This window comes from Rhinolophus hipposideros (assembly GCF_964194185.1).
Source record: "Rhinolophus hipposideros genome assembly, chromosome: 19".
NCBI lineage: Eukaryota > Metazoa > Chordata > Mammalia > Chiroptera > Rhinolophidae > Rhinolophus > Rhinolophus hipposideros.
In genome coordinates this window covers 11,651,758-11,666,296 of record NC_138065.1, presented here as the reverse complement: position 1 = coordinate 11,666,296, position 14,539 = coordinate 11,651,758, and the positions used below count along the sequence as shown (strand labels likewise).

Sequence of the window (14,539 nt, the reverse complement as noted above, 5' to 3'; positions counted from 1 at the left end):
TACGTATTAGACTCTGAGCTTCTTGAGGACATCTAGATCTATGTTATAGTCATCTTAATATGTCTCATTATTAGGAGTTCTGTAATTATTTTATGAAAGGGGAGAAGGGAGAAGGGGAAAGAAAACGACCATTATTTCTTCCTGTACTCTCGAATGGCTGCCAACCCCATCCCTACTATTCCTGGTCAACACCCACTCATGCTTCAGGCCTCAGATTAAATGGTACTTTCTCAGAGACTTTCCCTGACCACATCTAAAAAAGTGCCAGCAACTACACTCAGGTAGCATTTTTCTACTAAACTGTATAAACTCTATATAACTCTAGTGGTTACATTTATTGACCAAATGAGACATATGGCAATCTGTGGAATTAACTCATTTGTATTATTACTGCATATTTATTACCTATAGCAAATAAAATGAATATTCCAAAAATATCATTTCTATTTGGCTTTGAAAATTTTACTTTCCTAATTGCATACCATTAAAAATATTTACTTTGTATTATTAGATAGGTATAGAGGAAAAGTCTATAATTAAAGTATGAAAATGAAATATCCATATATGAATATCTGAGATTTTGATGTCTTTATAAATATATAGGGAATAAAAAGCATTTTTCCTAACTTTGCTCTCTTGGCAGAGATGACTAACCGACTAATTGTCTCTTTTCTCCTCTTTATCTAATAAGATCCCCTGATCATTAGCTGGGCATATGTACACTGAGAAAATGATTACAATTTCTAGCTTCCTTTACAGCTTGTTGTGGCCATTTGACAAAGGCCTGACCAGTACGAAGTAAGCTGAAATAGTATGTAACACTTTTAGGAAAGGGTCCTTGGCTGCCGTGGTATGGGATGGGGGTAAGGGTGTCTTTTTCCTGGCCTATTCTCTTTCCTGCTGATTGGAATGTGGATACGATAACCGAAGCCAGAGCGACTATCTTAGATCACAAGGAAAAACTGCGTTTGGGGATAGCAGACTAACAAAATAAAGAGTCTGGGTCTCTGATGATCACTGCTCTTCGTATCAGCCACGGATTACTTATATTTACATGAAAGACAAACAAACTTCTCTCTGTGGTGAGTTTTCTATCTCCCACAGCCAAACACAATCTTAACTACAGCTCTGAAAACACATTAGATAAGTAGTCACCTGACAGATTCTGTCTGCTGGTTTCACTTTCTCTGTTGCTGGAAGGAAAACCTGGCTCTGCAATGCTGCTTTCTGTTCCTCCCATCAATGGTCGCAAATGGCTTACAGACACTTGTTCAATAAAAGATGTGCCATGTTTATGGAAGTACCACCATTCAAATATCTACGACAAATAGAAAACATCCTGTACTTAAAATACAATTGATCAGCAGACATATGAGCTCAAATTAAAACATTATTGCAAAATGTTCCTGTTTAATTCAGTATTTTAAATGAGCTCTCCTTCCAAAAAATAAGCCAAACACAAGATTCTGCAATAACACATGCCCAGCAAAAGTGAAATACCTTTTTCATGGCTTTGTCGTGAAATTTAGACAAACTAGAAGAAACACATCGGTAAATAAAGCATTAAAAAAATATATAAAGTATTTATGGGTAATCTGTTATGTTACATTGTCATTTTATTCTATCTATAGCATAATTTTTAAAAAAGTTTGAAACAGCTTACTCTAGCCCTAGAGTAGGTTTAGAATGCCCACATTTGACTCCCAATTCAGCTATACATTAGCTGTGTGCTTTGGGCAAGTCACTTAACCTCTAACATCTCAGAGCCTCAATGTCCTATCTATTAAATATGGTTCACAGGAATTACAAAGTGCCTTTTTTTTTTAAAGGAGGGCACAACTCACAGTGGCCCATGCGGGGACGGAACCGGCAACCTTGGTGCGATCAGCGTCATGCTCTAACCAACTAGGCTAACCAGCCACCCCTAGACGTGCTTTTTAAGCAATAAAATAGTGTTCCAGTATTTGGCAGTATTATTTATGTACGATGAGAGTCAGGTTGATTCCCATATTGAACCATTTAAAAATCAAGATCGTATTCATTTTTTTTCTGTTTCCATGGTTTGTCACTGTTATAAAAAGAGGAATCAAAAGAAGCTCTCTGTGCTGAATTAGCAGAATGTCTCATATTTGGACACTCCAACCTTCTCAACTCCCTTTGCCTGGCGCATATGGGTGGCAGCTTAAATGACATGTTCTCAGGGAACTTTTCTTGATTCCACGGAACAGAAAGCTGTGTGATGCACTCCCACTGTTTTTCTTTCAGAGTAATCTTTTCACTTGTACTAGTTAGTTAAACAACTGATTTCATTGCTATTCTTCAAGCTCCCAAGCATACTACCCCTTCAGGCAGAAGTAACACAAACAGCACATCTAGCTTCCTCATTTCCTTCTGATCTTTATTAAAGAAATCACTATTTCAGTGAGGCCTTCCCTTACTTCCCTGTCTAAAATGTCAGCCTTCTCCGCTGATACTTCGTGTGACTTTTTCTGCTTCCTTTTTTCCTTTAGCACTTATCACTAATAGTAAGAACAAACTTTTTGTTTTACTTATTTACTTTTATTATATATTGCTCTGATATACTGTAAGCTCAGTATATATCCTTAAGGACAGGATAGTTTTCTGTTTTGTTCACTGCTGTAAGCCCAGTGCTTAGAAACAGTGTATAGCAAACAGTAGGTACTCAATAAAAAAATTGTCAAATGAATGAATCAATGTCCATAACCATCTTCTGGGCCAAACTCTATGAGGACAGAATCTGTGTTCATCTGCTTACCATGGTACCCCCCACCCCCAACACCTAGAAGAGTGCCTAAAAGATGAAAGGGCTTTATAGTTTAAAATTGTTCAAATGATTAGTAACTAGTTTTCTATGTTTTGACTATAAAATAACTTTAATATCTTTCTCTTATTTATGGACCGATTATTCTCCTGCCCAATGTAGTGAACAAATATATTATTGTATTTAAAGAATAAACAAACACATTCACAACTACCTAAAAGATTATAATTTTTTTAAAAAACTATTTTGCTATACCACAAACAGGCCTTCTCTCTCTCTCTCTCTCTCTCTCTCTCTCTCTCTCTCTCTCTCTCTCTCACGTGCGCGCGCGCGAGAGAAAACACACATCTGTTTTCAAACCTTTAGGAATACTTTTTACTTCAGTAAACTGAGCAAATATGTTATAAAAGTGCCAAAGATACAGTCATTTTGCACTACATTGCGGTCCATTTACTTCACTGACTACATGCTATAACATTTACAGAACAGTGCGAGAAAACCAAGGTGCAGAATTTTTTCTACCATGCCACTAAAGTTTTATGCTCAATCGAGAATGGCTTCTCTCTCTGCTCACTTTTACCGAGTTAGCAGGCAGTTAATCACCACCAAATATGGCCCTAGTTTGGCTTCTACTTTATGTTTTACTAAGATGCAGGACGAAACTTCTTTAAAACAACCAGAAGAAATCGCACAAGCAGAAATTATTCATGTGGCAGAAAAGACAAGATTTATATTGGCTCACAGTCAGAGACAGTAATCACAAAGGCAACAATGACAAACTGTCCACTATTACATGAAGGGTAGGTGGTTTTTTCTTAATAGAATGTTAGAGTCTTTTTCAACTTTTCGGTCAACTTTTTAACACAAATGAACAAGGATAACAATTGCTAATATTTATTAAGCATTGTGCCAAGTTCTTGACATGCATTATGCCATGGAGTCCTCACAATAACTGATTTTAGCAATAACACAGATTCCAGGTTTTAATAACTAGCTCTGGTTCACACCATCAGTACTTGGTAGAGCTGGAATTCTTACTCAGGTCTGCCTGACTTCAGAGCTTCTAATCATTTTAAACACTGTGTCCCAAACATACTTCAGTGCATGTGTATATGTAAGTGTATTTGTGTGTGTGTGTGTGTGTATGTGTGCAAGTTTGATAAGTCCAGGTGGTAAAATAAATTATAAACACAATAACCTTTGCTAACGAAAACTCATCAATATTACAAGAGTAGTGACATAGTTTAACCTTTAAAATGCTACTTCAATTTCCTAATTTTAAAACTTTGGTTTAAAAAGAGAATATGTATAATATATATCTAAGTTTTCTCCCCTCATATAAATGAGGAAATTAAGACTCAGAGAATTTAGGTGACTTGCCCAAAGTTATCAGCTAGTAAGTGGCAGAGTCAAGACTCAAAAGCACATCTAGTACTAAGACCAATGCTTTTTCTACTTCATCAGCTGTTCAAAGATAGTTAATTTTCTTTTATATGCTATTGATTAAATATGCCAAAATATGCTTAATTATGAGTGGCCTTTATAAATCAATATATATTGAGGTTTATATTAACCCATAGTTTTCATCCTGAATTCCTCAATGATTTTTTTTAAATTTTTTTTTTAAGTGAAGATAAAATTCCTTTTCTTGTCTGGCATTTCACTTTAACAAAATGGTCAAGTGTTAGTTGCCATAAAAAAAGACAAAATCAAAACACTCCAATACAAATGCCATTAATTCTACTATAGCTGGAGAGCACCACCTAGAGATGAAAAAAAGTATAGAAAAATTCATTGGCTATGCATGCCATAATACTTCCTAAGATTTTTATCTGTAGCAATATTTTTCCAAAGTTTATACTAGGAAACACTAGTTCCTAGGGATGTTAATAAAGGTTATAAAATGTAAACAAAATTTTTTTTAAATACTAGCGTGGTCAAATAAGACAAGGAAAAGCTGAAAAAAGTTAAACTGGTTTCTTTATTGTGGGACATCTCAGAAAAATAATAGCCAAATTTCATAAGGTGTTCACTCTGAGTTAGCTGCCAGGTTGTTACAAGCTTTTACACACATTATCTCATTTAGCCCTCATAGTAATCCTACGAAGTATATACCATTATTACCCCCCTTTTACATATAAGGAACTTGGGGCATAGAAAAGTTTATTAACTTGCTCCAAGTCACACCACGAAAGTGATGGTTAGCCTGACTCCAAATCCTTGCTCTTAAACACTCCAGCCTATGGGCTGCACTCAAGACACACAAATTTTTAGTCTGCTCAATGGTGCCAACATTAAAGTATAGTGAGATTTTGTATAAAAATCATGTATCCAGGTTCTCAAAATCATTTGAAAAATTGGAAGATCTGGTAATAATGGTCTGCAAATCTACATGGTAACAACCAGCTTTAGCTCCTTTTAGAAGGCTCATGCATGGTCCAGATTACTTAGTAGTCAAAGTACGTAAGGAATTCAATTCTGACATTCTGCCCATTTCCCTCTTTTTTGTTACCCTGCTGGGCCCTGTAGGCATGTAGTTCCGCAACCTCCCAGTCCCCTTCAGTATTTTATACACAAATGAATACTGTCAATCTCTAAAAATGGAGGGAGAGGCAGTGTTTCTCCAAATGCTGAACCCATTTTGAGAATGCTGATCTAGAAGTAGTTATAATTACTGTAACCATATAAAGAGATTTGATCTTTAGATAAATACCAAAGCATGAAAGAAATAGAAACTACTTACAAATATTAGTCCTGATATCAAAGACGATGTCCCTGTAAGTGCCACATAGAATTTGGGCGTCAATGAATTTAAAAATATTGTCACTGCCAAAAAGAAAGAAAGAAAAAAAAAATCAACGTTTAAAAACGTAAATTCGAAGTACTCAAGTTAAATACACAGGTGTCTCTAAGAGTGGAGGAACAGAAGTGCCTTCATATCTAGTATGAGATTCATTTGAGAAAGTTTTAATTTTTAAACAGCTACTTTCAAGTCCCACTGTATCCTATCTTAAAAATGCCTTCACACGTGTAAGGGTAGAATTCTACACTATTTGCTAAATAAGCAAATCAAAATGACACACTTGAGCCTGCTTGGAGAATAAAACTAAGAACGTATAAATCATAACTTAGATAAGAACTAAGAACTTGCGCAAATCTACAAGCTCAACAAACATCCTGTTACAAAGGAGATTTAAAACCACTCCCGAATTATTTGGGTGAGACACAGACCAGTGTTTCAAAGTAGAGGGAAGGAAACAGCGTATTTTGTACGGGGCTAGAGAGGGGAAGTCGCCCCAAGAGAATGGCAGCAAACTTAGAGCTCTTTCCCTGCACCCGGCTCACCGACAGCCTGGACCAGGTCCTCCACTTCACATCACTGTCTCATACATACTTCGGGGTTTGGGAAAGAAAGAAAACTTGATAATAGTCAACTACTCTCACCTAAATGCTGTTATCTATCTAACAGGTAGGAAAACAACGGAGAACATTGCACAGAGCACACACACCACCAGGAAGCCCTTCGTTAACTTCGCACAGGCCCCAGACCAGCCCCAGCCCTTCCAGGCCGGCTGAGGAGGACCGTTCGTGGGGCTTGTTTTCGTGTGTTGGTTATGCATCTGAATTCACGTAGTGCCTGTGTTCTAAAACGTCCACAATACTGGAATATTCGCTCACAGTCTTTCGTGTCAGCTCACGGAATAGTAAAGGGGACATCTGCCTTTTCTGGCTACAGGCACACCAACCACGGTACCGCTAGTGACAGTCATCACGGAGGAGAAACATTTCCGTCTTGTCCCGAGCTCGCCGTTCGGAGCCTGGGGGGGGGATGCTGTGATGCCGTGGGCAGAGGCCCTGTCCCCCGTCCCCTGCGTCCTGGCGACACCCACGGGGGTCGTCCCGGCGGCACCCACGGGGCTCCCCAGGGCCCGCGGGGCCCTGCGGCGTGGGCCCCGACCACACAGCGCGCTCCCCACAGACGCCGAGGCCTACGGGGAGAACCCACCGCGGCCGGCGGCGCTCTTTCCCCTCTAACCTCCCGTGCTTTCCTCGTGGATTGCTCCAGAGAAAGCCCGGAGCCAGGAACGGACGGAAAAAAGCCCGAGAACCACGTCTTGACGGAACCAGTTTAAAACACGAGCCCGCGGCTGGCGAAGCCCCTGGCGTGTCCTTTCTCTCGGGGCTTTGGCTGCAGCAGCGCCGGGGTCGGCCGCCTCGGCGGCGGGACACTCCCGACAACGGTTCTCAAGGGATCCTACCGGGGGGGGCGGACACCTCCCGCATCCACGCCTGACCACGCTCGGCTCTGTGCCACCACCTGCCGCTTCCCGCTTGTCAGGCGGCTTTCGGCGGGGAAACGAGGGCGGGACACAGGGAGGCTGTGGGAGCGCTGGGGGGGGCCGGCGGCGGCCGCTCCGCGGTGACAGCCAGCGGCGGGGCCGCGGCCCCGGACAGCGGGGACCCACCGGGTCGCGCCCCGCACACCGACTCTCCGAGGCCCTCAGGGACTACGGAACCTCTGCCCTTCGGCCCTGGCCCCCAGCCCGTCCCCGGGGCGCTCTGGGCCTCTCACCCGCGGCCAAATTCTCACACAGCCTCAGCGGGACCCTCAGAGCGTAAAGCAGGCCCAGCCCCGCCACGAACCACAGCGAGGCCCCAGTCCCCGCCAGCCCGGCCCGCAGCCGCTCCCGCCAGCCCGGCGGCGGGCTCAGGCCGGGAGCAGGTGCCGGAGGAGAAGCCGCAGCAGCGGCTGCTTCCCCTAAGCCGTCCCCGTCCGCCATGTTGCCGCTCCCTCGGGCGCCGGGAGCGGGGAGGGGAGAAGGGCAGGAAACGGGAGTGGGGAATCCTGGGATCGCGGCGGACCCGGAGGGGCCTCTGTGCAGGCTGAGCTCCAGGGAAGCGGGAGCGAGGAGCTTTGGAAGCTGGAGGACCGTGCAGCACTGGGGCTCCCTAGTCCTTCCAAGGGCGGGAAGGGGCGCATAGAGGTACCTGTTCTGTGACCCCCGGAATGAAGTGGTTTTGCTTGCATACGACGAGGGGTCACCTTTCACCCCCCTTCCTGGGGTTGAAAAGGCTACCGACCGAGCAGGGGCCGAGCAGCACTCAGTCGTTTGGGACTCGGCTGCCATGGAAATCACTGGCACTGGGAAAGCCTGTTAAGAGTAGCAACTGCTATTTTGTCGGATGGAGCCCAGGCACCAAGAACAGTCGAAACACTGTCCCGGCGCGCGTCCCACCGAGGAACGGGGGAATGAACGTGACCCAGTGAGCGAGATGATAGATTGCGAGTCATTTAAGGCAAAGTCGACGTCCCGGGCCGCTGGCTCTCGGAGCCGCCCCTCTCCCCCACCGCCCGTAACTGACATGGCGCCCTCCCCGTCGGCGTTTCCGGGCGGGTCCTTCCGACGGCCCCCGCGGTGCTTCCCTCACTCTTCTTCCTTCCCGGCCTGCCTCGCGCCGGGGCCGGGCTGGGCCAGAGCTGCCCAAGATGGCCGACTTCGAGGATCGGGTGTCGGATGAGGAGAAGGTAAGGGGTCCGCCTCTCTCACCTCCTCCCGCGACAGGGAACGGGGTTCCCGATCCTGTCGCACTGGGAACCCTGGAGGTGTCCCCAGGAGAAAGAAGTTCCTTAGCCCGTGCTAGCAGACGCTTTCTGCAGTTGGGACGCTTGCCTCTGGAGGGGCTTCCCTCTGGCTCCCGGTGGCCCCAGTTCCCCATTCCTCAACTCCCTTCTTTGCCTCCGGGGCCTGAGGCACAGCCCCGTGGCTTTCCTGAAAGAGAAGAGACTTTCCCTTATTGACTCGTGACAGCGGACTCCCCTCCATAATTAAGACAGGGGGCGATGGGGATGTCGCGACGTACCAAGAAGCAGTTATGGTACCGCCTTGAGCTGTGGGGGCTCATCCCATCCCCCACGTCCCTACGTGATTGAGGCTAGTTTCGGGCGAGTCACTTCCTGGTCAGAGTGGCCTCTTAACTTCCCTTTCGCTCCTCCTTCCCCAGGAAGTGATTTTCGTGTCACGACTCCCCGACTGGGAGAGGCCCCCCCCCCCGTGTTGTCCGCCCCTCCACGCTTCCACCTCTTTTCTCACATTTTGCAGCTGCACTAATTGGCAATAATGTGTAGCCTCAGGGCATTTGGTTCAGGATTTCGGCACCACTCTCCCCTGTCGCCTCTCCCTGGATTGTATGTATGCACCAAAGGCTCCCTTGGTGACGCCGTCCCTTGCGTCTTGCATCCTTTTTAACCATCATTTTTGAAAAATAGTTTAAGATGTCTTGTTCACAAATCAAGAATAACCAACGGATTTAAAAAAAAAAAAACACAAAGCTCCAGAAGGTTTTACCTAGCGCGTAAAAACCGCGTGTTGACGCATGCAAACCTGGACAAAAGCATCCCGTCTGCTCTGATGCTCCCCTGCGGTGGCTTTGATTATAGTTGAATCGGTCAGTGTGTAACTTAGGTACTTATTTCTTCGAAAGCGTTTTAAATACAAGAGCGCGGTCTTTGTTAGGTGGGATAACTTTTCTTCTGACAACTGCCCACCTTGACAGTTGGCCAGGCTTTTCAGTACCACGTGATTATAGGGAAATTAGAATGAGTTCACCAGATGACGCTCTAAAGGACAAGAATTATGTCTTTTGTTTCCCACAGTGGCTGTTACAAAATGTGCACCCCTGAGTACTCTATAAATGAATCTGGGCTCTCTCCCTTTTTGAGTAAAAGAGATTGGGATGATGGAGGGATCTGTTGATCCAGCATTTCCTTGCACAGACTTCGGTATGTTATACCTACGTATGGCATGCCATTTTGAAATGCTGAAGAATGTGCTATACACACAACATAACCCACGGAACAGCACTCTCGCGTTAAATTTCCTGTTTCTTGGAAATTCTCATAAATGTAATTTGGGGGGGAAGACATCTTATATATGAACTTACGCTGGAGAGAAAACTATAATAGATGCTTATTCTAAGGCAAATAGTTCTGATTCACGTGAAGTTAAATTAGTGAAAATCATGGTATAACAAAACATTTGTTAGCCCAACTGATGGTGCATTTATTAAGCAAAAATATTGTAACAAAATTTCACTTAAGAATTTAAATAACAAGTTTATTGTGCCCAAGCAGTACTGCATTACCAATGCTGTCGGGTTTTTGTCTTTGACACTGGGTTAGAATGCCTTTTTAATTAAACGTGGGAAAATATATATATATTTTAAAATGCAGATTAAAATATCTTTGGATAGTGACATTAATAGCATTAATAGTTTTGATTTTATAATAGCAGATCTGTGACCAGATTCCTCTTCCAGCATACGTCTTCTGTTGCTTAATTTTAATAATGGCATAGCAAGCAAATCAAAAGTAGTAAGGTAAATCTGCCATAAAATGTTGATGAATTTCACATTCAGTAAACAGTTTTTAGATTAACTACATTGTCTTCATTAGAATGGCTAATAACTGACATAGTGCATGTTTCATGTAATAAATCCGTATGATTTGAGATAACTGAAATTTTGTTAGGTTCTTATTCACAGAGATGAAACTGATCTGTATTTCTCTGTTGTGGATCTATCTATAAGAAAAAAGGAAGGGCTTTGACTTGTAAGATTTCTTCAATTTTACAGTTTCATACCTATCTTGAACTCTTTTCCTGCAGACTTCTGATTTTTTTTTATTGATTTCAAGAATTGAGAAAGTATTTTTCCAACAACACTTGTTGATATGAATGTCTTAGCAGTCATAAACCATAAGTAACCCTTAAATGAGATTCCTGTCCAACAAGGTATTTTCAGCCTTAATTTGTATTGATTCTTCCTTGAAGGAACTCTAAAGTACCCGTGTGATTTTTTTTTTTTCCCTCCCTTTTATCTAGGACCTCAACTGCGTTTGATTTGGGGGTTTGTTTTAAGGCATATATGTCATGATGCCAAATATATTTTAATTAGTACTGCTTTTTATCTTTCTTACATTTTCTGAAAGCAGTGAACCCAGAGGTGAATTTGGCGATGATGGTCTCTGATTTCCTTGCAAGTATTTCTATAAAAGCTAGTAAGATCAACCATTCGCATAGCTAACTGCTGAAGTTTTTCTCACTTTATAAAGAGGAAGTTGGGTTTTTTAACTTCTGCGTTGTTACCTGAAATGGTCATGATGAGCTGCCTAAATAAAACAGGAAGTTGAAAGTGTAATCACTTGCAGAAATAAATGCATTTAGTCTTATCTTCGAGTTCAATTTCTGAGAATGAGCTCTACTTTTTAGTTACTAAGACTCTAGTTATTTGGTTCCAAATGCTTAAGAAGATCAAAATGACAAGATACCATAATTAGGAAACTGGAAATATGAGATGAACTATTTATTTGGGTTTTTTGCACTGCCCATTTCCTTTATTTCATGATTCAGCATTTTTAAAATGTAAATGTAGGGGTAATTTTTAAGGCTGAAAAAAGTGCAATTAGCATTTTTTTTCCTTTCACTTAACTAGTGGAATATTTGTGTACAACCTTAAAAATACTATAACCTAGAATAGATCTAAATGCTTTAAGTTTAGACAACGATATCATCTTTAAGGCACTTTTTTTTTTTTTAACTTTCATTTCTTTTAAGTGTGTTTTTCCAGGACCCATCAGCTCCAAGTCAAGTAGTTGTTTCAATCCAGTTGTGGAGGGCGCAGCTCACAGTGGCTCATGTGGGGATCGAACCAGCAACCTTACTGTTAAGAGCACCTCTCTCTAACCAACTGAGCTAACCAGCTGCCCCTAAGGCACTTTTTGAAAAACAGGTTTATCAAAATTATTCAGGGAAAATATGGGAAATGTTGTATATAAATATAAAAGGACTCTATTAGAGCTCCTGAAAAATACTTAAACTTTTTAACTGGATTTCCTTGATTTTGTATTACCTTTTTAATTTACTAGATGAGTTATTTCCCTTATAGGATGAAGTAAGCCCTAAAGCTTATTAACCATGGGTATTTTCTAACAAGTTATCAAGTAATATTAACTCTGCCATGCTTTTATCTTCCCTCTTTTCAGTTAGCTTTGCTTAGTAGTATTCATGCAATCTGTTACAAAATCATTGGACAGGAGCATAAAGCCTAAGCAGGTACAAACTCGGATACCCAATCTTTGGTTAAGAGTATAGGTTTATTACATTTCTTCTAAAACATCTAGCTGTTTTATTACCACCAGCTTTAATGCTAAGCAAAGCAGTGTAATTTGTCAGAAAATTCACACCCCAGGTTTGTCCGATTCAGAAGCCGTGCTTTTGTGCACTCCACTTTTTTCCATGTAACCACGAATGAAAAAAAAACACAGAGTCATCTGTTTAATGAATTATAAATGAGGTACTGTAGTGTAGCGGTAAAGAATGATTCAGGAGTGTTGGGAGACTTGGCCTCTGCCTGCTGTGCTTTTAGCCACCAGCGTGATTTTGGAAAGATCACTTAATCTCTATGGGCCTCAGTTTTCTTCCAAAATACGTAGATAAAGTGAATTGAATCAAACCAACCGAACGAAGTTTAATGAAATTTTTTGAACTCTAATTAAAAAAATGTATTTTAAAAATTAAAACATTAAAATATTCTTGGAGTTTCTGACATTATCTGTTTTTGTGCATTTGTCCTGATCACGAAACTGAATTCCTTGGTAACTGATGCCATGTCTTTTTATGGAATGCCTAGCGTAGGATCAGGTACGTAAGTATAGGTACAACCTATTGGTATGAAAGAGACTAATCAATTACACCTTCTTGCAGTCCCATCTCTCTCTCCCCAACTCATTCCTCCTCATCTTCACCCCCACCCCCAATTATTTCTGGTACTCGAGGTATTACTTGTGTTCAGGAATGTATCCTCGCTCTCAGGGGCTCTTTGGGCGTTCATTGTGCCTGAGCATATCTGCTGCCATTCCTGGTGCTCTGCCTTGCCACTGCTGGGAACGTTCAAGCTCTCTGGGAACATTTTTCCTATAAGCCCCATAAAGCTGCAAACCCTTATGCATACCAGAATGACTGTGTATGTATACTTCTAGCCTTGCAAAACCCCTGATCAATATATATCCTTCATCTGCTACAAGTCCTCTCCTTTAGAGCTCAGAAAAACATACACGATAGGATCAGGTATCGTTTGCTTTTTTTTCTTTCTCCAGGCCACAAAGAGATGAGAGAATCATCTCTTGGGGGAAAAAAAGTTTAAAGTCCTTATATGGGTTGGCTCCTGAAAATGTAGGGGAAATTAGTCATGATACTGAAAACAATTTGACTACTTGGGGATTTCTGAACTAGGGGATAATTTTAATATGCACTTACTATTATTTTCCCTTCTTCCCTCATTAGCACGTCCTGCCAGCCTCAGCGTTTGTGTTCATCCCACTATTGTTCCGTTTTAGTCACGCTCAGAACATCGGCATCATCTTTTTCACCCTTAGCCTTTCCTCTCATCTTCAATTAATTAGCATTCCAGTCCTGTTAATTCTGCCTTCCTATCATCAGATTTTGTTCCTCCGTTTCTATTCGTGTTTCTTTAAATTATTTTAGGTATGTAGGAACGATAATCATGCTTCAAATTAAAATGGTAGGAAAGGGCCTGAGTAAAAGGTCCCCTCCAACCCCTGTTTTCCAGCCATTGAAAGGCAGCAATATACCGGTTTCTTTTGTATCTTTTCTAAGCAAATCCAGACAGATAGACTTTTCACTTAATATGTCTCACCTGTCCATATTTCTTCTACCATTGTCTTCATTCAAGACTCTTATGCTTGAATTATTTTTTTTGAATTATTTTTAACAGCATTTTTAATTGTTCTCTTTGCCTCCAGCCTCTCCCTTCTACATTTTCACTGATTTACCAAAATACTCCACACTGCTAAATTCTTCACACTACTGTATATGAAATTTATCTTTGCTGTAACTACACATACATATTGTTAGGGCGGTGTCTATGAGGTAGAATGTTCTGCTGAGTGAATCATATGACAGTGTAAGTCACGGTATATAACACATAAGCAAGAAAGAAGACAGCCTAATACAGGACTGCACCATGAAAGGTGGGGGGTTTATTGGAATGAGAGAACTTTGCCTTGTGGCTTGTTTGGCCTCTAGGTAACATTTAAGTACTTATTATGCACTAGATACTTTATGTATTAACATGTATTCATCTCAAAACATCTCCATAAGAGATAACGTATTATCTTCACTTGACAGTTGAGTAAACTGAGGCACATTTGAAGTTAAAAAAGTATGACCAAGTGTCCAAAACTAGTAATAGTAGAACAGATACAATGCGGACCATCTGCTTCCAGACCTGTGCTTTTATCCACTTTGATTCCTTTAAGTAGATAGTGCTCAGGAATCTATTTTTAATAAGCTTCCTAACAATTACTGCACAACTCCCGAACCACTCTCCGAATCTTAGTCCTCTGCCTGTTAAGCCCAGAAGCTTGGTTCATCCGGACACTAAGACTAGCTCTCTCAGGGACAAACTCATATTAGCTAGGCTGATGAAACTAATGTATAAAAGTAGAGTAACAACTAATTTAGTAAATGCAGGAGGGACTGGGTTCGTTTTTCAGGTAGGTCAGGCACAGAGGAAATCAAGTTATTTTTTCACGGCATGGAGTCAGGACGAGGAATATTAACTATACAGTCTAACATTTTAATGGCATTTTCCTCCATAATAAAGATATATAGAGGGTGCCAAAAAAATGTATACACATTTTAAGAAAACTGTATTGTAATACTCAGTATATACCGGTAA

The 14,539-nt window shown here is 41.6% G+C and overlaps 2 protein-coding genes across 16 annotated transcripts in view; one reads left to right on the top strand and one right to left on the bottom strand.

The window, feature by feature from the left end:
• Nucleotides 1-8,553, bottom strand: part of ST7L (suppression of tumorigenicity 7 like) — a gene marked incomplete at its 5' end in the record, with an annotated part of 157,603 nt that extends 149,050 nt beyond the window's left edge. For 8 of the 15 annotated variants that reach the window (XR_013991674.1, XR_013991675.1, XM_081025019.1 and 5 more), the window contains 3 exons: nucleotides 1,156-1,318; nucleotides 5,526-5,608; nucleotides 7,356-7,581. Coding sequence is in view for 11 of the 15 variants with exons in the window: in XM_081025019.1 (XP_080881145.1) it covers nucleotides 1,156-1,318; nucleotides 5,526-5,608; nucleotides 7,356-7,563 (454 nt within the window). Of the gene's footprint in view, nucleotides 1-1,155; nucleotides 1,319-5,525; nucleotides 5,609-6,788; nucleotides 7,602-8,331 lie in introns of those variants that run through there. The other 7 variants (XR_013991672.1, XR_013991673.1, XM_081025012.1 and 4 more) reach the window with 6 other exon arrangements.
• CAPZA1 (capping actin protein of muscle Z-line subunit alpha 1) overlaps nucleotides 7,637-14,539 on the top strand; it is a 36,220-nt gene continuing 29,317 nt past the window's right edge. The window contains exon 1 of the mRNA XM_081025023.1: nucleotides 7,637-8,309. Within this exon, the coding sequence (XP_080881149.1) occupies nucleotides 8,271-8,309 (39 nt within the window). The 5' untranslated portion in view covers nucleotides 7,637-8,270. The remainder of the gene's footprint in view (nucleotides 8,310-14,539) is intronic.